General features: G+C 45.3%; 1 protein-coding gene across 2 annotated transcripts in view; it reads right to left on the bottom strand.

Moving 5' to 3' along the window:
• Positions 1 to 21,424, bottom strand: part of LOC308590222 (protein argonaute-1) — a 47,643-nt gene that overhangs the window by 8,456 nt on the left and 17,763 nt on the right. The window contains exons 2-15 of one of the 2 annotated variants that reach the window (XM_081200023.1): positions 18,343 to 18,532; positions 16,363 to 16,483; positions 15,455 to 15,636; positions 14,707 to 14,843; positions 13,743 to 13,877; positions 13,424 to 13,511; positions 12,699 to 12,846; positions 10,059 to 10,178; positions 7,878 to 8,000; positions 6,692 to 6,825; positions 5,414 to 5,598; positions 3,741 to 3,900; positions 1,892 to 1,982; positions 767 to 961 (exon numbers count right to left, since the gene is read on the bottom strand). In XM_081200023.1, the coding sequence (XP_081056149.1) occupies positions 767 to 961; positions 1,892 to 1,982; positions 3,741 to 3,900; positions 5,414 to 5,598; positions 6,692 to 6,825; positions 7,878 to 8,000; positions 10,059 to 10,178; positions 12,699 to 12,846; positions 13,424 to 13,511; positions 13,743 to 13,877; positions 14,707 to 14,843; positions 15,455 to 15,636; positions 16,363 to 16,483; positions 18,343 to 18,532 (2,009 nt within the window). Of the gene's footprint in view, positions 1 to 766; positions 962 to 1,891; positions 1,983 to 3,740; positions 3,901 to 5,413; positions 5,599 to 6,691; positions 6,826 to 7,877; positions 8,001 to 10,058; positions 10,179 to 12,698; positions 12,847 to 13,423; positions 13,512 to 13,742; positions 13,878 to 14,706; positions 14,844 to 15,454; positions 15,637 to 16,362; positions 16,484 to 18,333; positions 18,533 to 21,424 lie in introns of those variants that run through there. The other variant, XM_081200024.1, reaches the window with a different exon arrangement.

The following is a 21,424-nucleotide window of genomic DNA, read 5'->3' as shown; positions in this document are numbered from 1 at the left end:
TGCTTGATCATATGAAGAGTATTTTTTTAATTAAAAAAAGATTGAGGCCACCTTACTCTAAGGCACGATTACAGCTAATTGAAAACTTTTTCACCCAGTAAAATGGACTGGAAATAAATTTAGCACAACTCAACAAAAGATAAAGCACTTTGTAGGACAAATGTATGGTTAATTTACTGAACTGGCTGCCCCAAGTTGTAGGCACTTCTACAGGCTTAAGGTGGCCTTAAAAGGGGAGGAGGCAAAAATCACAAAGAGAGAGGCCTAGCAACAGCTATTAATAACTAAATACAGCTTCCTGAAATGTTTACTCCTGAAAATCGGTAGCTGTTGCCCTTGTGCCCTGCCTCTGGGTCTCCCATAAGCCAGGGCTGGGAAATTTGGGGCCCTTTAGATGTTATTGGGCTCCAGTTTCCATCAACCCCAGCCACCAAGACCATTGGGATGGTGGAAGTTATGGCTGTCAACAAAATCATAATCACCATCATCTTCAGGGCCACAGGTCCCCCAGACCTAGACTAAATGGACCTTTATTTATTTCATAAAATTTATACACCACTTGATTGTAAAAAATCTTAAAGCGGTTTACAAAAATCCAGTTAGTCAAATTCAACAGACCATATCTACTACTGAAGCCCACCTTAAACTGGGCAATTCCTAACCTGTACCCACTGCAAACCTCTGTCCTTTCCACCTAATGTGAGCCGAAGCTTCCTGTGCAGGATCCATTCCCGCTGATACTACTGAGGAAAAGAGGCCCCCTCACCTGTGGGAGCTGTCCCTCCGGCACTCCATCACGGTAGAAGATTATGCGGGTGGGTTTGAAGCGAGTGGACTTGTAAAACTGGATGAGGAGCTCTCTCACCATGTACGACAGGTCCTCTATGATCTCCTGCCGGGGCCGCTGAACCCGCACGGTGGCACAGTAACGGCTTGGGTGGGCATCCATACTGCCCACCACCTGCAGCCCATAAAGAGCAAAAGTGTGAAACTTGCATGCCACTGAAACTGAGAATTGTTGTTATTATTTTTAAGAACTTCGCCCTGTATTATTTCTGTCAGGCTTGGGTGTGGGTGCGGGGAGCAATCCTGATGAAAGTGAAGGACTGTCAACTGGTGAAGACAAATGGGAGAGAACAGGCTGAAGACAACACTGCCTCTCCCTACGCTAGGGGACTTAAGAGGCAACTCCCTAGAAATCTGTGCTAGGCTACATGGACACTGTCACGGCTAAAAATTGGTCGCTGTTTCTTTAATGCTTAAAAAAGCTGGGTCAGCATGAGTCAGCGGCCTGCACCGGGTTGTATATAGTGAGACATGTTAGTTTAGTTGGGTTGGTTGGTTGGTTAGTGAAAGTTGGTAGTGTTGAGGTGTGTACAGTTGGTGAATCGCTTTTACAGAAAGACTTTTAAGAATAAAAGCAGAAAGTGCTCTGCAAAGATACTCTTCTCATGGACTCTTTTATGCCAACAAGGGTCCGAGAACCAGGCTGAGGCAACAAAGGGAGGTCAGAACCTTTTTTTGCTTTTTACAAACACTGACAGACACAAGGCAATTGTACCTGTGTGAGCCTCTCACTGAACTCCATCCTGAATGAGCAGGTTGGTGCACAACTGAGGTGGTGGCTGAGTGCTCCAGACAGGCACACAGAACAATGTCTTATACAGAACCAAAGCTATGGTCCATCTAGCTCAGTATTGTCTACGCAGATTGGCAATGGTTTTCCAGGGTTTCAGGCAGGAGACATTCCCAGACTTCCCTGGAGACTGAAACTGGGACTTTCTGCACACAAAGCATGTGTTCTATCTCTGAACTATGGCTCTTCCCTTCCTGATGGTCTGGGGCCGAGCCAGCCTATTACACACCACAACATTTGAGAGGTAAAACTTACAGCTGTTATAGAAGGCTTCTTTCCATCACCTGCTGGGGGATGAGTCACATCAGCTCCAAGGAATATGACTGGCTGCTGAAAGACAGCAGACCTGGGAACAAGATTGAGTAGAAGATTTAGTACCAAATACTATATTTTTTTAAAAACTAGCATTTTGTGGGGAACACCCTTATACAAAAGCTAGCTATCCAACATTTTGTACCTAAATTAAAGCAAGTTACTTCCTTCTGTTAAAGCAAGTTACTGACAAGCAATATAATCAGAATTACATGCTTTTATCTCCCCCGTCTCCTCCCCGAAATTCCAAGCTCAGTCCCAAAAACTCCTCCTGAAAGTGTGTTCATCAGGCTCCCTCGCTGTCGATTTCCCACTGCCAAGAGAAATCTTGGTATTTTCAGTAAGCTCTTCCTCTGGGCTGACTTACTGCGTTCTAAACTGCCCACATTTCTTCTTAATTTATTTCTTTATTCATATTCATTAAAAAAAAGTAACAGCTGGAGACAAAAACGATGAGAAATCTGATAAAAAAGCTCTCATAAAGTATTCAGTGTAGTTGTATAACTGGCTGAATGTTTAAACCATGAAGCATTTCAGGTGACCCTTTTATTACTGCTTAATTGTAAGCGTTATGGTTCTGTAGTAATTTTGCATTTTTTAAAAAAATCTGGACTGTAAAATTGGTTGCCAATATTGGAAATTATGAACAGGGCAAAAAATGAGTAGATACATAATTCCACTTACTATGTGTAGTTCATTCTAGGACAAAGAATCAAATTTCTCAGTTCAACAGGAAGGTTCTTTAGATGCAGATTATATGTTCCTTTGTTTTACATCTTGCGGCTGCACTCCTGTGGTCCCTGGAAGAGCATCCCAGGGGCCATAGGATATCATAGATCTCCCTAGGTAGACGAGGTCTGCCCATAAAGGCACCCATCTTGCAACCACAGTCACCTCCTTGGCCGTTAGTGCTTCAGCAGTGGAGAGCGGCAAAGAAGGTTGCATTTCAGGTGTAGGGGCAACTCAAAGGAGCATTTGGATCCTCTGTTTCCCAAGCTCTCCTGTTCTCCTAACATATCTTCAGATTTGGGAACCAGGGGGTGGGGGGGTGGAGGACACCAGCAGCCTTATGGCTGGCATACTCCCCCCCCCCTTCTTTTGGGTTCAATGGGAGAGAAATGTGTATTAAAAAGGCTGACAGAAGACTGGGGGAAAGGGAGGAAGGCACAAGTCCAACAGGGCTTTGGATATGGTACGTTGGTCTGCCTTGAATTCTCCCTCTCCCACTCTCTTTTGGACTCTCTGCGCCCAAGTGCTTGGTGTGACTACTGGGGCCAAAACTTCACTTTTTGTTTTTAAATGAGAGCCAAAGCTCTCGGGGTCACAAGTATGGATGTCAGAATTCTGACAGAAACGGGAACCGAAATTGCCGGTGCAAATCAATCCGGTAAATAGGATCAGTATTCATTGTTGCTGTTGTTTTCCATCCACAAACAATACACAACTGATTAGGTCCCCCACCCCACCCCGCTTTGCGCCTCGTTTATTTTGAACTGAAGTGAATGGGGTGGAACGACGCAACGACAGTGTAGCTTACAAAAATTACGTATGTTACGTACAGTGGATGTGGAGATGAACAGCATAGTTTGGGGTGGAATACGAATGGCAGAAGAGAAACAGTTGCCTGCAACCAATACAGGACAAAATGGAAATCAATGCCTTCTTACATCCCTAATCATGTGTTCTTGTTCAGCTATGCCAGGTGTGTGCTTGTGTGAGCTACAACATCACTGGGCGGGGGCGGGGTGTTCTAGTGAAGGTACTTCCTTTCCATCCCACTTGGCAAACATACCGCTGGTGAGGCACCAGGATGTTGTTGATCCCGCCGAGCTTGACATTGATCTTGAGGCAGAGGTTGGAAAGAGTCTGTGGCGATGTCTTCACAACATTCTTGACCTGCACGCACTGGGTAGCCATCCCCAGGAGCGTGTCCCCCACACGCTTTACCTCCGCTGCAGACAGAAGAGTTAAAGCTTGTTAAAGCAACAGGCACCTTGCGGCTTCTCCTTGAAAAGGAAAGCAGGAACGTATCTGGGGAAGGTTTCCATTTGATATGTGGAGGGATAAGGCAATAGCTTTAAGAGAGGCTGAGAATTCCAGAGCTGATTATAAAGCATGCGGGTTTGTAGACCTACATGCACTGCATAGCTTCAAACTACAGACAGCGCAGGGGGGCAAATGCCACAAATCATAATTTTCTTTCTTTCATCTTGAAAATATGCTCCTAAAATCTGTAACTACATCGGCTGGATTACCGTAATAAACTCCATGTGGGGCTGACCAGAAACTCAGCTAGTGCAGAACTGCCAGATGGCTAACAGGGACAGAAGAGCAGCCCTGTGGCATCAAGCCAAAGGCCTATGAGGTCCAGCATCCTGTTCTCACATTGGCCAACCAGATGCCTGTGAGAAACCTGCAAGCTTTCTCATAACATGATGCGCAGCCAACAGGAGCAAGAAAAAGAAAGCTCTTCAACACTTCCTGTACACTTTGCTTTAGGAACACAGGAAGCTTCCTTATATCAAGTGAAACCATCTGGCTCAGTATTGTCTATACTGACTGGCATCTCTCCTAACTGTGCCTGGAGATGTTGCAGTTGAACATGGCACTTTTTCATTCTACCACTCAGCCACAGCTCTCCCCAAGAGGTGGGGTCTATTGCATCTGTTCTGAAACAACATAACTGGCTCCCTGTCCACTTCCAGGCTCAGTTCAAAGTGGTGATGCTTATCTGCACAGAATGAGACCCAGATACTGGTTGGATCTTCTCTCATACTCCCATGGATGTCCAATTTAAGTAAGGCAGTCAGCAGAAGCCACGGAGAGTACCTTTTCAATGGTGGCAACCTTGCCTGTGAAATTGCTACCTGAGGAAGGCTTGTCTGGCTCCTACTTTACTGTTGTCCCTTCTCAGGCTTTCAAAAAGCTTTTACAGTTATGCTAGGTTTCTACTTTTACTGGAGGCCGTTTGTTTGTTTGTGCTTGTTATTGTGGGATTTTGTTTGTCTGGCCCAGAAAAAGCCAACTAACTTTGAAGGTGTGGGATAAATCTTTTTAACACTTAACATAGAAATCTAACTTCTGAAGAAAAGGGGTTTTAGCTAGTCCCTGCTGAACTAAATTTCTACGTTCCAAAGGCACACTTTGTCCTTTAAAAAGAAATATATAGTAGTAGTTGTCGTTGTAATAGTATTTACATTTGTTTACTGTCCTTCTTTCAAAAACCACAGGGCAACCAAATCAGATTCTGTGCCAAAATCAGGCCTAAACCCCAATTAAAACAGATCTAGAAAATCAGCTTTCTCCAAGAGCACACGGATCTGGTCTGCAACCGCCCACTCAAAAACCTTGTCCGAGAAGGGGAAATTGGCAACTGGAAGTGTTGGATTATTAAGGGTTCAATGGACAGAAATTCCCTTTTGTCCTCCCCCCTTCCAGCAACTCCCTCCTTTCCTGTTAACATACCATACACCGGCGTCTTCCCTGGCAGGATGACTATGATAAGCTGGAGCCCCGAATAGGTGTTCTTAAGGTGACGGAACATGGGCTCCACACTGTCTGCACCTTGTGCATATTTGCAGAAACACGGCTGGCCCTGGATTGGCATCCCTGCATCCTTGGAGATCTTGCGCAGCTGGTCTGTAAAGTTCCTACAGCACGGGGGGGGGGGGGGGGAGACAATGAGGTTTGAAAGGAGGATGCAGATAGTTTCTTATGACTGGTTATCCCTCTACCAAGCAGTGCTGTTGCATAGGATGGGGATGGGGAACCCATGGCCCTCCCAACTCCCTTTAGTCCCAGCCAGCAAAGCCAACACTTAAGAAGAAGAAGAAGAGGAGGAGGAGTTTGGATTTGATATCCTGCTTTATCACTACCCAAAGGAGTCTCAAAGCGGCTAACATTCTCCTGAGTGGGGGTGAGTGGGGCTGAGAGACTTCAAAGAAGTGTAACTGGCCCAAGGTCACCCAGCAGCTGCATGTGGAGGAGCAGAGACGCGAACCCAGTTCACCAGATTACGAGTCTATCACTCTTAACCACTACAGAAAGATGGGAGCTGCAGTCTAGAGGGCCACAGGTTTCTCATCACTGTACTGAGGGGTGTGCTGGGTCCAGGATGGAGAACTAAAAATCCATCTCAAAAGTCTGCTAGTTATCCCTAAGCCCACAGGAAGCAGTGAAGGCAGTGATGGGAACCAGTGGCCCTCCAGCTGTTGTATTTTTGACTACAACTCCCATCATCCCTGACCACTGGCTACTCTGGCTAGGGCTAATGGGAGTCCAACAACATTGGGAGGAGAACCTGTGGTCCACCCAGGCATGAAGGAACCATCTCCCAGCAATCGCCCATAGCCCTGGATGGGAGGGACAACCCTGCAGTACCCAGAAACAAGGCCCCAGGTTCTACAGCAGATGAGGAACTGCTGCCAGCTTCTCAACACCAGTTTTCCATGGGCATCCCCAAAAAACTGCCCCACACATTTTGAAGAAGGTGGGCTACCAGAATACATTATGCTGCTGCTTCAATATCTGATCCAGCTCCCTATTAGAAATCTAGGAAGCTGCCTTATACCAAGACGAGCTATTGACCCACTGAGCTCAGTATCACCTACACCTTTTGAACTCTAACTGGAGATGCCAGGGATTGAACCTGGCTCCTTTTGCTTGCAGAAGAGTGACTCTAAGCTGTGGCCCTTCTACAGCCACATCCAGTTCCCCACATCCACAAATACACCACTCACGTACTTCAGAACTTCTTCCCTGCATTGCTTCTGGGGGGCGAAACAGGCTATGGCCCAGACTTTGATCTCAATGCCATTGTAGAACTGCTTCCCCCTCATGTCCCATACCCCCTGGTTGGGTGTGGCGATGGCACGGTTCTGCAGGGAAAGAAAATGGTGGGTTGGTCTTTCAAAATAAACACCACCTACCAGGGGAGTTTGGGGATCATTTGCCCTACATCCCCCACACAGATAACCATTTTAGAGGATGGCTAGTCAATTGGGGGGGGGGGCTTGGGTTTATCTGGTGTCAATATCCAAGCTTAACTGTTTATTAAAATCTAAGAAAAGCCTGCTGAATAAGGCCAATGGTCTATACAGTCCAGCATCCTGTTTTCACAGTGGCCAGTCAGATGCCTGTGGAAAGCCTACAAGCTGGACCTAAGCGCAACAGCACTCTGCCCAACTGCGACTCCCAGCAACTGGTAAACGAGAGGCATACTGCCGCTGACAGGGGAGGCAGAATATAGCCATTGTGACTAGTAGCTTGCACTCCATGCACTGGTCTGATCCTCTCTCAAAGCATTCAAATTGGTGGCCACCTCCACCAATCAATATAAATAATAAAAATAAACAAGTTTCCCTATTAAAAAGAGCACCAAATTCAAACTCTTAGAACTATTTAAAAGCACCAAAAGAAAATTCGCAACACCAGCCCTCAGAAGACCCTGCCACAGTCATCAGTTAGCGGCCAAAGGCTTCTCTAAACAAAGTTATTTCCCTGCCAGCAAAAGGGGACCAGCCTAGATTCCCCTAGAAGGGAGCTCCACAATCCATTGTGAGCAGCCCCCTGAGAAGGCCCTCTCTTGTGTCCTGTGATGGGACTGATATAATTTTATTCTGTAAGCCATCTTGAAAGGATTTCACCTGTAAAAGATCATAGTCATAAAATCATAGAATTGTGGAGCTGGAAGGGACTATGAGGGTCACCTAGTCCAGTCCCCCCTGAAATGCAGGACTCTTTTGCCCAATGTGGGGCTTGAACCCACAATCCTGAGAATTAAACACAATTTATATGGTGACTGATGGAAGGCTTTGGGGAGGGGGGTGTCAAAATGTCCATTCCTTCGATATTACTACTGGTCAGTTACTCTAAGAGAATCTGCCACCCCCCACCACCACGAGCACTTGAGAGACCCTTGGATGCTTACCCGTCCTCCATATTGTAAAATTGGGGCTGGCAGGACACGCCCAGTCACTTCAGTCATGTCATCCTTCACCTTTATGCCAAACTCCTGTATGTATGGGTCCAGGTTATAACTGGCGTTCTTCATCTGAAAAACAAGGATGGTTACATTTTACTAAGTGCCTCACTTTCTGCATCAACTTTCCCCTTGCTGTGCTTTATGCTGTTCTAAGTTGGCTTTTTGCTGATCTTTCTACCTTGGTGCTTATGTTTTGTTTTAAGGGCTCCTTCTGAAAACAGAATTTCCTATTTTATTGTCTATGTCCATGGTGGAGAGCTGAAGCTGGTTACTGGCTTGGTTCCTCAGCTGCCCCGCTCACCACAGGTCAACTCTGACATCAGGTGACTACTTCAAAGGGGATAAATCAGCTCCACTCAACTGATTGGTACCAACAGTGCACCCTCCAAAGGGCTTGTTCTCAGTGCTCATCAGATGATTGGTACCAAGAGAAAGCCCCATCAGCTACACTAGGGAATTCTCAACAGGAACTTCTAAGGCAGCCAGTCTTTATCTGCCCCACATTTGAATTCACATATTATGTCAGGTGTGGTTTGGGGCAAATGGCCTCACATGCCTAATTAGAACCCCTGCCAGGCCAAATTAGGCTCACAGGCCAGAAATGGCCCACAGCTGATCTATGTATACATACTGTACAAATAACTTTTACCTCCCCCCCCCCCACATATATAACACACACAAAATACAATACATAGAATTCATGGGAGGTATATAATGCTACCCTTTGTGCCACTATTGTTATTTTCATAATACATAGGAAGAATGCGAATAGCAATGTATTATTTCATATCAAACGATCAAGTCTCTCTGGTAAGGTTATTGTGAAGCTGCTGCTGAGGTTCCAGTTTCACAACTTCCTAACCATAGAATGAACCCAAAGCACTGCCCTACAAAATCACCTTCCATGCTTGTCTGTCTCATTAGTTGTACTTGCTTCGTCAATCTTTCCATTAAGGCATTTTGCTACATTAAAATTTTCCATTCTTGAAATGTTCCTCTCTCTTGTTTTCTGATTTCTTGCTATTACATGTCTAGCTGCAGCCAATAACATCAATAAAACCTATTTATATGGTTCATCTGAATTTTGGTCATCAAATATAGTTAACAATGCCAGTATCAGGAAAGGATCTATGTAGTAGCTTAATATTTTACTACATTCCAATAAGATTTCCCCCCAAAAAAACTTGTATGACATCACATCCCCACCACATATGTACATATGTGCCCAATTCTGGGCACCCACATCGTCAACATACAGGACTCACTGCATATATTAAGCTTAGTGTTCTTAGAGTGAGGTATCAACAATGTGTGAGTTTAAAAGAACCTTTTCTCTCTTTTTTTTGCTGAAACTAACTCAAGGGGTTTCCTTTCCACATCTCTTTCCCATTTTCCATTGTAATATGAAAATTTAGTTTTAAACTTGGCTGGAAGAATGATATATAAATATAATAAAATATATTTATCCAAACAGAACAGGCTTTCCAACAGCTACACTGGCAAAAAAGAAACACTACTCGTAAGAGTGGAAAATATAGGCAATAGTTTAAACAAAGCATGGGCAGCCAACAGTCTTCAGGATAAATAACACTGGTCTGGCCTGTGAAAGGTCCTAGTGGAACACTTCAAATGATTATGGTGCTGGGATCTGTCAATGGATCTCAGAAAGCTCTACCCAGGTAATGGCAGGATCGCATCACTTCAGCACTGGTTCCATAAGATCTGGAGGGATTTAGGTCAAAGGTTTTGTAGCTTTTGTGGCTAAACACTCAGAAAGCCCCATACTTCCTGCCCTGCCACATCCTAAAATTCTTATAGATATGAAGAGATACAAATATTGACAGCAACCTAGGACTCCTGAAGTTTCAAAGTACATGAGTTTTGGTTTGAGAGACTCTGCCATCACTCTGCTGGCAGAGACTACCCGAGTTGTTATGGGGTTGGGTGGAGGCAGATCTCTGCCCCAGCCAACCCCATTTGAATTGCACCGCTAAGTCATAAAGCTCTCACTGTCCTCAGCAGCAGTTCATAAACCCTCACTCGTAAGTTGCCAGCCCAAAAGAACAGAAAGCTCACAAGCGCTTGCCGTTTCCCTCCCACAAGAGCAAAAAGACAAGAGGCACATACCAGCCGGCTAATCTCCTCTTGCCTATCCGGGGCAGACCTCGCTGTTGCTTTGATCATGGTGGAGGTCTGATTGTCCGTTAGTTTCTTAATGCACCGCTGGCCAGCCACAATGTTACATACCTGCCAAAGACATTTATTTTTAATTGTTGTTTTTGTTAAATTACTATCTTGCCCTTTGGCCCCAATACTGGTCTTCCAGATGGACAACAATGAAAGCATAAAACAAACACACACTTAAAACTCAGATCAATGTCAGCAGCAGCATATAAGAACACTTATGGAAAACAGCAGCAGCTTCCTGTTAATCTGGGTCAGCCTGCCCCAACCCCCTGGAGAAACAAGGAGTCCTCAGTACTCCAGGACTGTTGCTCCTTCTTCAGAAGGAAGTTCTACAAAGCTGGCACCACTACAGAGAAGGCCTTGATTCTTGTGTCAATCAGCTTAACCGCCAATGGTAGAGGAACACAAAACAGGGCCTCTCTGGGGGACTGCAATGCAGAAGGAGATTCATACAGGATATACCATATTTTCCCTGTGTATAAGACGCCCCCTATTTTGGGGGACTCTAAGAAAATGCACTGTGCATTATCCATGCATAAGACGACCCCTTTATAAGACGACCCCTTTATAAGACGACTAAATTTAGGAAAAAAGATAGTCTTATACACGAAAAAATACGGTACATTAGAGGAAAACATAAACTTTGCCTGACAACAGCTATGGAAAACTTGCAAATACAGCCAAATAGCTCCTGAGTTGGGAGCCAATTTCCCATAGATTTTGTGAGTGATAATGGAGCACTTCAATTTGTAAAACTGTTGTACTAATAGCCCTCTCAGAATCTTGGACAAACCATTAAGACAGCCACGTTCAGGGGCCAGTAAGAGACCATTGGCCAGTGGTTCACATGTGAACATTACGCCATGGTCAGAAACAAAGCCATGGTTTACCATGAACAAGCAGTGTGCTAGTGCATGCTGCCCAATAGCAGCCACTGAGCTCCTCCCTTCCCAGAGTCAGGGGGGGGGGGAACCATGGAGAAGCTGACTTAGCATTCTGTGCAAGCCAGCATTCATGAGTTTCTTTTAAAAAGAAAAACCTTGGCTTCCAGTAGTAGTTTGCAGAGAAACAATGAGTGCTGTTTCACACATTAGGTGAAGTCAGCCATTCTGTGGTTTTGTTTCCCACTCCTGGAAAGGGAGGTGCAAAACAGGTGCAATTCACTGGCATGCACCAGCATGCTACTTGTTAAGGCAGCAGAGAGCATTGTTGGCTGCCCACTCTCCACCTTAGAGCAGATTTATGCCACAAGGTGCCATAGGAAGGCACTGGACATAGTAAAAGATCCATCGCATCCTGGTCACTGTCTCTTCGAGCTCTTGCCGTCGGGACGGAGATACAGGACGATGAAGACAAGAACGAGCCATCTTAAGAACAGCTGTATTATATTGTATTGTTTAATTAGTGTTTTTATGGAGCAGTCAAGTAATTTCGTTGTCCCCAAAGGGGGCAATGACAATAAAGATATTATTATTATTATTATTATTATTATTATTATTATTATTATTATTCATGGTAAACCGTAGTTCATGTTTTACCAGTACGTGTGAACCAGACCAGTGCGCCTGGCACCTTCCTGTGTTCCAATCCACCATGTATCCACTAGTCACAACTGAGTCCCGCCTACCCTTGACTTGAGCCAAGCAGGCAGAATTTGTGCTGAGCACTTGGCATGGAAAGGGAGAAGGGAATAGGGGGCATCACATTGAAATTATTCACAAAGGAGGCTTTAAAAGGCAAGGTGAATGGGCAAGATTATGAGCCTCCAATCAGACCATTTGCTAAGGAGAAGGATTTAAAAAGATTGTCCCCTCCTTTTCCTTCTCCGCCTGCTTTCCCTTCCTGCATCTTGTCTTTTTAGTCTATAAGCCTGAGGGTTGTGCTTGTGGTTCTTTTCTGTTTGGAAGACATTATTCGTCTGAAAAGCAGGATAATAAAACACAACAAACTTAAATTTTAGAAGATGCGACAGGCTGCTCTGAGCATAGAGGGCAAGATTCATAGAATTGTAGAGTCAGAAGAGGCCCTGAGGATCATTGATCAACCCCTGAAATGCAGGAATATGCAGCTGTCTCATATGGAGGACCAAACCCTGCAAACCCGGTGTTATCAACACCACGTTCTAACCAGCTGAGAAATCCATGGGACTTTTAAGTTTAAAGCAAGCAGTCAAGATTGGTCAAAGTCCCATGGTTGGGAAAGAAAGAAAATTCAGCTTATTTCTTTTTCATTATATATTTCTTATATATTATTTATTTATTATATATATTTTTATTCTCTGTGTATAAAATTGCAGTGTTTTGTTTTGTGTCTCTGTGTTTAGGCACTTCTTATTTCTTTTTTTTAAATTTGTTCTTCAGTAAAAATTAAAAGTCTTAAAAGAGCTGGAGGCCGAAGCACAAAAAGGTTCAAAAGGACAAGAAAGAGTACAAAACAGAACATAACTCTTCATGCAAGGGCGCGCACACACACACACACACACACACACACACTCGCCCCCCCCTCCCCCACTATAACAGCAAAGCCTTGAGGTATTTCAAAAAGCCATCTCCCAATCCCATTCCAAAAATGAGTTTTCACCTCCAGAGGTAGATATGTGTGCTTCTGCTCTTGGCCGACTTGAAGACACGGCAAGTGGGGGTACTTGAGCTGGAGGTTGTATTTCTGCTTGAAGTACTGCGCTACTGTGCACTCCACCGTCTGACCACTCTCCAGCTGGAGAGGGAACCTACACAGAAGAAATCCACAGCTGTTTAGAGAGCCCGGTACAAAACCAGGAAAAAGACCTCAAGCCTCTCCAGACTGATTGGTTTTGCAGGTGCACTCTACGACTTGTATTGCGCATTAGCGGTGAATTTATGCTGGACCATCCACACATCAGTCTGCTTTGTAAGTTGTTGCGTGATGCTTCCCCAGCGTTACTGCGTTATTGCTATCTGGAAGAGCACTCTTGCCCTATAGGGCAACAAAAGCAGGGCAAACAACAACTCCAAAACATTTGTATTATGAGAAGTTGCTGGATTTCATCTGGCTCTTAATTCCACCGTCAGGACAGCTTTCCCCACACTGACAGCTGAAACAAGTCACCTAGCAGCAGTGCACACTTCTCCCAAGAAAGTGCCCATCAGTCAGTTCCCAAGGCTTCCTGCATCGCCAGACTAACAGTGTTTTTTCTCATTCCCCTTTCTAAATGCTACCGGACTGATGCTAAATGTCACAAGGTAACACAGCCCCCCCCAAAAACACACACACACACAAACAAACACCACATGTCTCTTCCCCTTCCCCCAAGCTAACAGCCTTACGTTTGGTGGCTAGCTGGCCTCCGAGTAACATTACACACACGGTATTTCCTCTTCATCTGCCCACAGTGAGTCACCTCCACTTTCAAACCTATCAAAAGAGAAAGACATCTGATGTCAATCCATTTATCAGCTTATTGATCCAGTCAACATATAAAACACAGAACGCAAAGGAGGGATAGGGCGTCGCAGACTTCCCACCACGGCCTCAAAAATATTGCCCCTCTTAATTTTGCCTTTTGCTTTGCATCTATTTCCTTTGCGGCCCTGAAAGAAAACCACTTGCCAACTAGGGCCTTTTAGAGTCTCTGCCCTCTTTTACCTTTGATCTCCTTGGTGAAACGGACTCTCTGAGAATCAGTCAGGGGCTTTGGCTGCTCATCAATGTTCCGGATGTCCAGCACCTCACACATGAACTCAATCACTGGCTGGGCCTTGTAGAAGGCTGTCGCTGATACTGTCATGGGGTGAGCAGACAGGAGTGCAGGTCAGTCCAGGCAACAGAAGCACAAGAATCATGGTCATTTCTTGACTCTCTTTCTCTAGGGGTGCTTCCAGACTGCCAACATCTTGCAGGAGGGGTTCGAGCGCATACCAGAACTTTAGGTTTATGCAATTAACATGGATTTAAGTACTGTCACCCTAGCTCAACAAATCCATTTTCAAATGAATTTTTTTGCAGTTTTCAAAGTGACAGAGAAAACTGCAGGATAAACAAATGACTAGTGGAAAAACATGTAAATACTCCATAACGAAACCAGGACGACAACGACAATGATTACTACTACTATGATTAGTATACCACCCTTCATCTGTAGATCTCAGGGCCATTCACAGCATAAAAATGCAAGATATAAACACAAAATTTGTAATAAAAACAAGAACCAAAGAAGAACCCCCTCCCTCAAATGCTCTAGAAAAATCACATTTTAAAAAGCAATGCAACACTTGCAGAATACCAGATAAGTTTACTTATGTTTATATAATACATTTTTGCTCTGCCTTTTATGAAGCTGCTTAAGGAAACACCAGCCATGCCATGCATGCTGTCAGAAAACCTGTGCCTGTGAACTGTCAAAATAATCACCACAATGCAAGCTGCATCTGACCAGGTTCTTGTTCTCCATTGAACCTATCACAACAGTTAATTCAGGCACCTCTGGTGAACAGGGCCCCATAGAACCTAAGAGGCATTGTCAACAATCCTTTTTCAGCCACAGACTTCTTGTTGGTTATTCTGAATGTTTTACAGTTACAGGGTTACATTACTGCATGCATTTAGTTACCATCAATATTCAGCATCATCTTCCACATAGCGGGCCTGACAGACTGGTGGAACCCAAACCAGACCTCCCGACCACCTCCCAGCGGGTGATAGTATCCTTCAGGGGGAGAGAAGAAGGAACGGCCCACTGGCGTGTACCTGGGGAGGCCAAAGAAAATGAAGAACATTAGCCCATGCTATACCCATGTAGGACAGCAAACTTTGATATTTGAAGTCTAGACTGGGGCACAAAAACCCTTCAGGAATGTCCTTGGGCCTCAAATCTTCTTACAGATTTGTCACTAGCATAATTTCGCGCAGTTCTTTCCTCATAGCTAGGCACTATTTACTTGGGGTGGGCAGTCTTCAAGGTTGCAAGTTCAAGGATTTCCTTGCTCCATGCATGCCAATCCAATCACTTCAATCTGTGGAACTTGCACATCTACAAGTGCCAAGCGATGTCCATTCCGCATTTGAAAGCAGTCGTTCTCCTTTAATGAAGCAGCATCTGTGCTTTGGAACACCCTGCCTATTGATATTATGTAGGCACCATCACTGTACTCTCTTAAGACACCAGCTGGAGACTGTGAAGAGGCGTGAGAGAGCTACTCCCTCACAGAAAATTCCACAAAAATACAACTCCCAGGGCCATGTTGGCTTCATGGATGTAGTATATCTGTGTGAAAACAGGATAAAAGATGTGCCCAGAGTTGTGTGCATCTTCCCTAAAAAAAAAATTAACTAAATCCCTGACCACGAAAGAAAGTTACCTCATGGAGGCCAGGTGCCTCATGGCAACATCAAGGGCTTGGACAGACTCCAGCGGAACAGGAATCTGCCCGCTCACCAGGGCCTCGTGAAGCATCCGCCAGCTCACAATGGCCATCCACTTGATTGAAACCTTGAATATCCTGTCTTTGCCTTCCCCTGGAATTGTCACCTCAAAGTCAACCTACAAACAGATGACAGAAAAATAAATTAATTTCTTAAAATTGTCTTTTATTGTGTTATGATTTGCATTCCACAGTAGTCTGGTTGTAATACAATAAAATACAAGGAAAGAAATAAAGGAACCATTTAAAAAATAAATATGAATATTTAATTCAGACATGCTATGGGCCACCTGAATGAAGCTCATGGAGTATCTGTGGTCCAGAGTTTTGTGAACCCTTACCCTATGTGGCATGGCATGGAACTATGGCTTTGGAACCCCTGCCTTATATGGCATGGAACTAGAACCAGGAATGAAGGACTGAAGAAAAAGAAGTTGCATTAGTAAGTTTGTTAGGCCTGTTGTATAGCCATTTTTAGACAATGAAATAGTTGCTGTTAAGCTCCTGCTGTCTCTGGCATTCATTAAACACAATTCCAGCTGAAAGCACAGTGCGTTGTAAGTCCCTTTCAGCAGGGGCTTGAGTTCAAGTCAGGATACAAAGGGAGAAAGAATTGGAAACGCACTTAAGAGTGTGTTCCCAATTCTTTCCTCTGAAGCTGCGTCGCCAGACATCAAGGTGATGTCAAGTGACTGACATGTAATTTTCAGTCACTGCCATGTTGGATGGACAGCAGGGATAGAAGGGAACACCAATGCAACTTCTTAATTCTCCTGATTCTTCTGGCTTTAAAAAGGAGGGTGCCTGAGGAAGCCCAACCACCCAAGAGAACACTGCCCTCTTACCCTTTCATTGCCAATGGGCAGGGCAGTGACCGTATAGATGTTCTTTTTCCCATCGTACACCGGCTTCCGATCTCCAAAGATTTGAGGTTTGAAGTGTTGTACCATGTATTCCACAACCTCCCTGCAGAGAGAGAGACCAGGAGGGGAGGGGGAGGAAGAGAGAAGCTAGAAGGATTGGCTAGCGGGTTCACAATTCCAGTAAGAAACTGGCAACCAGTGTACCTGCTTGAGTTCTATTCCCCTCCACACTCTGGCTGCCACAGTCTGCACTTGTTGCAGTTGTTGAATTGCGTTCAGTGGCGGCCTCATAAAAAGTGTGTCACAGAGTACGGCTACCTGTACCCAGGCTATCCCTGTCCAGAAAAAGACTGCAGCTGACACACCAACCAGTGAAGAAGTATGAAATTTGTATTAATGTTTTCCTCCAAAAAATCTTATTTTTAATTGGCTTTGATGATATGCTAAATAAGTTTTCTAAAAAAAAATATTTTAATAATTTTGATGTTTATCATAAAAGTTACTTAAGCCTATGGGTAATGGCCTGAGATGATCAAAAGCAACATTGACGAGGCAAATACTGTCAAGTCATGGTCAAGCATGTTTAAAGTAGACTTGGTCAACCTGGTGCCCTCCAGATGTTGTTAGCTGACAGCCCCCTTAGCAGTACAGGAACCGTAGTCCAACAACATCTGGAGGGTTGGACTTTAAAGCATTGCCATTAGGAAATAAGATCAACCATTTTCCCACTTACGACTTTTTTTGTGTATCTGTCCTGACTTCCAGGTTTGTTTGTTTTTAAAGGCAATAATTAATGTTACTGCATTTTTATTCCACACTTGCCAAAGGATAGGGCGATATATAAATTTTTCCCACCAAAAAAAATGTACCATCACAATAACTGCACGAAATAGGTGAGGTTGGCTGTGCGCAACCTGTCCATCTAATGAACTTCATGGATAAGTAAGGAGTTGGACCTGAGTCCCCTCCTTGGTACTCATCTGACATGTTGGCCTTTGCCAGTGATGACTGCTTGCGTTCCTAGTTGCAATATGCTTGCAGTTATAAGCAGCTGGCCAGTGGGGGCACACTTGCCCCTGGCTGCTGCAAGGCTAGGGGACAAGTAGCCCATGTTCCTGTCCTTGCTAACAAATGGCACCATAATTTTTATTTTTAAATTACGCTGCCCTCTACCTAGTAGCAGACTTGAAATATTTGACCAGTATGCCTACTCTACAATGCCTTCAGCTGACATCTCAGAAGCCTGAGTTTGGTATCCAGGAGCGGGGGAGAGTGAGCCTCTACAGGTCTCTCACGCCTTCATGGATAGCCAAGCCAGAATTATGCAAGTTAAAAGAGAACAGGTACAAAATTAAATCAGCTGCTCTACGCACGTGCTCCTTGCAGAATTTTCACTTTTTAAATCAGATAGCTCTCAATACTGACCTTCCCAAGCAAAGAACTAAACGAACAGCAGAGTTTTAAACAGCAGTACAATTGCCCAAAGCCTAAGGATGGCTATTTTAAAAGCCTGGGACCGCAGCCAAGATCACACAGCTGCTGTAAGCTGACCAGTGATAGAGCCCAAAGCCCAGTTATCTCTCAAGCCGCCACCGCCAGCGCATGGCCAGAGATGGGGCGAGGAGAGAGGCCGAATTCCTAGTGTGGGCGGAGAGGAAGGAAGAGAGAGATGCTGCAGGAAAGCCACTTCACTGCCGGTCCAAGCATCACCTTGCAGGGTCAGCTCCCACCTGTGCAAAAAGCGGCAACTTCACTCGTAGCAAAGCTAAATAGTGCCAAGTATTCCACTGGGCAGAAAGAGCTGCAACAGGTGTGCTTGGAAGTGGGGCTCTCAGAACTAGCCGGATGGGGGAGGAGAAGAGATGCAGGGCTCTGCATGCGTTTTCTCCAAGGCCTTTGGCTTCTTCCCAGTTAAAGGGCTGGACAAGAGGAGAAATTGCTAAACGCTAATACTTGCCTTACCTGTTGACTCTGCGAGGGCACTTGTCTGGCTTGATGTCAACTTCATAGTGATAGACGTCAATCTTGGGAATGTCTACTTCAAAGTAGTTGGCTAAGAGTTTGATTGGCTTCCCGACAGTTCCTATCCCGGGCCGGCGAGGAGCTTGAAATACCTGCTGCAGGGGTGGCAGGTAAGTGCCTGCAGCGGTTGCTAGACAAAAGAAAGAGGGGAGGATATTTTAAAATGTCACAGCAGTAGTCTTCAATGCTTCCAAACTGAGGACCAAACTTTAGCCTACACACACATCCGGGGACCCATTACTTAATATGTTGCCGTGTATTTGCTCAATGGGGCATTGCTATTGTGACCCATCCTAGGTCAGGCTTTGACCTGGTAATGCGCCCAGACCCACCATTTGAAGACCAATGCTTTAGATCAAGGGTGGTCAACCTGTGGCATTTCAGAGGTCCCCATCAGCCTCAGCCAGCATGGCCAAAGGAGTTGTAAAGGTAAAGGGTAAAGAGACCCCTGACCGTTAGGTCCAGTTATGGCCGACTCTGGGGTTGCGGCGGTCATCTCGCTTTATTGGCTGAGGGAGCCAGCGTACAGCTTCCGGGTCATGTGGCCAGCATGACTAAGCCGCTTCTGGCTAACCAGAGCAGCGCACGGAATCGCTGTTTACCTTCCCACCGGAGCAGTACCTATTTATCTACTTGCAATTTGACGCGCTTTCGAACTGCCAGGTTGGCAGGAGCAGGGACCAAGCAACGGGAGCTCCCCCTGTCGTGGGGATTCAAACCGCCAACCTTCTGATTGGCAAGTCCTAGGCTCTGTGGTTTAACCCACAGCACCACCCGCATCCCACGAAGGAGTTGTAGTCCCAAGTAAATGATTGAGACTGCAGCCAATGCTATATAGGAACATTGATCAATTATGGGAAAGAGTGGCGCAAAGAGCTTTCCAAAGAGATGACGGATCTGCAGTCCAACTACCTGTGACAATATGACCCCAACACTTAAAAGGGAGTCAGCACTGGATTTTTAAGTCATACATCTCCACCTCATCCTGGCATAATGAACTCCCACTGTAACCTTTCCCTCAATCTCTCTGATAACCCAGTTCCATTGGACAGCCCTCACCTACCAAAAGCAATTCCCCAGTTCCCAGCCTAATTCCTGAGGCCTTTGGCTACAAAGTTTAAACACAGGAATGACAAACGAAAAGCTCAGTTATAATATTTTTAGGCCTGTCAAATGCAATAGTGGTGGTAAGATAGACACAATACATGCACCTTGGTGGTTTGTAGGATACAGAGGTGTTTGGTCCAAAAGGTTGGAGAGTTGTTGTTCGGCAACATTGGAAGGGGGGGGCGGGAGCTCAAACCAAAGATTCACAATAGATTGATTCAAAGAACAAAAGTGAACCGAAACCAAAGGAACCCCAAAATTCATGGAGAACAAGAGTAAAGAGTCAGATTTCCCTGGTGCCAACAGTGTTGCATGAGATGCAAAGTGGTAAAGGAATCTGCCTGAAATAATGAAGATTTCAACTCCCAACCTCACTGAAGGGTTCCTAATAGAACTAGAGGCAAAGGGGTGTGGGACGGACCAAGTAGAATTCCCAGATGTTAGTGGCTGGACAGTTTGTGCCGGCTGGGGCTGGTGGACCCTGTACTCCCAGAACACCTGGACTGCCCCAGCCGGCATCATGTTCATGGGAACACAGGACAGTTCTGGTCTCTGTGCCTCAAAAAAGGGATATTGTAAAGCTGGGGGAAAGGTGAAGATGGGGAACCCGTGTGGAAAAGTTGCAGCATTTAAGGCATTTTAGTTTAGAAAACAGGCAAGTAAGCGAGGGGACATGATAAAGGTGTGTAGAATTATGCACGGCATGGAGAAAAATGAACCTGGCACCAGCCAGTAAAGCTGAATGATGGAAGATTTTAGACCACACATACATAGTTCAATTGTGGATTTCACTTCTACCTTCTCTGGTGGCTTTACAAGGGGTTTAGGCAAATTCATGGAGGACAGGCTACCAATAACCACTAAATATTATGGCTAGGTACTATTTACAGTATTATTATTATTATTATTATTATTATTAATAATAATAATAATTTTTATTTATACCCCGCCCTCCCCAGCCAAGGCCAGGCTCAGAGCGGCTTACAAGCAATAATAAAAACAAGATGAATGATTACAACTTAAAAACAAAATACAACATTAAAATAATGGAACATTAAAATATTAAAATGTAGCCTCATCGCAGGAGGAGAAGGAAAAGAAAAAAGAAAGAGAGGGAGGGAATCAAATTGGCTCCAAGCCAAAGGCCAGGCAGAACAACTCTGTCTTACAGGCCCTGCGGAAAGAAATCAGATCCTGCAGGGCCCTGGTCTCATGAGGCAGAGCGTTCCACCAGGCCGGAGCCAGAGTTGAAAAGGCCCTGGCTCTGGTTGAAGCCAATCTAACTTCCTTAGGGCCTGGGACCACTAGGGTGTTGCTACTTATGGACCTTGAGGCTCTCCGTGGGGCATACCGGGAGAGGCGGTCCCGTAGGTACGAGGGTCCTAGGCCGTGAAGGGCTTTAAAGGTCAAAAGCAGCACGTTAAATCTGACCCTGTACTCCACCGGGAGCCAGTGCAGCTTGAAAAGCACTGGGTGTATATGCTCCCATGGCAGAGACCCCGTGAGGAGCCTCGCTGCAGCATTCTGCACCCGCTGGAGTTTCTGGGACAGCTTCAAGGGCAGCCCCGCGTAGAGCGAATTACAGTAGTCAACCCTGGAGAGGACCGTCGCATGGATCACTGTGGCCAGGTCGGGGCAGGAAAGGTAAGGGACCAACTGCTTGATGCGGCGAAGGTGGAAAAATGTCGCCTTGGGTGTTGCTGTAACTTGCACCTCCATGGAAAGGGAGGCGTCAAGGATTACACCCAAACTCTTAACGGAAGGCAATGGCACTAATTGGGCCCCCGCAAGAGAAGGGAGTTGGTCCCTCATCCCCATGCCATCCCGACCTAGCCATAGGACCTCTGTCTTCGAAGGATTTAGTTTCAATCGGCTCCCACGAAACCATCCAGCCACAGCTTCCAAGCATCTGGTC

This window comes from Podarcis bocagei (genome assembly GCF_964188305.1).
Source record: "Podarcis bocagei genome assembly, chromosome: 7".
Taxonomy (NCBI): Eukaryota; Metazoa; Chordata; class Lepidosauria; order Squamata; family Lacertidae; genus Podarcis; species Podarcis bocagei.
This window is presented reverse-complemented; position numbering and strand designations above follow the sequence as displayed.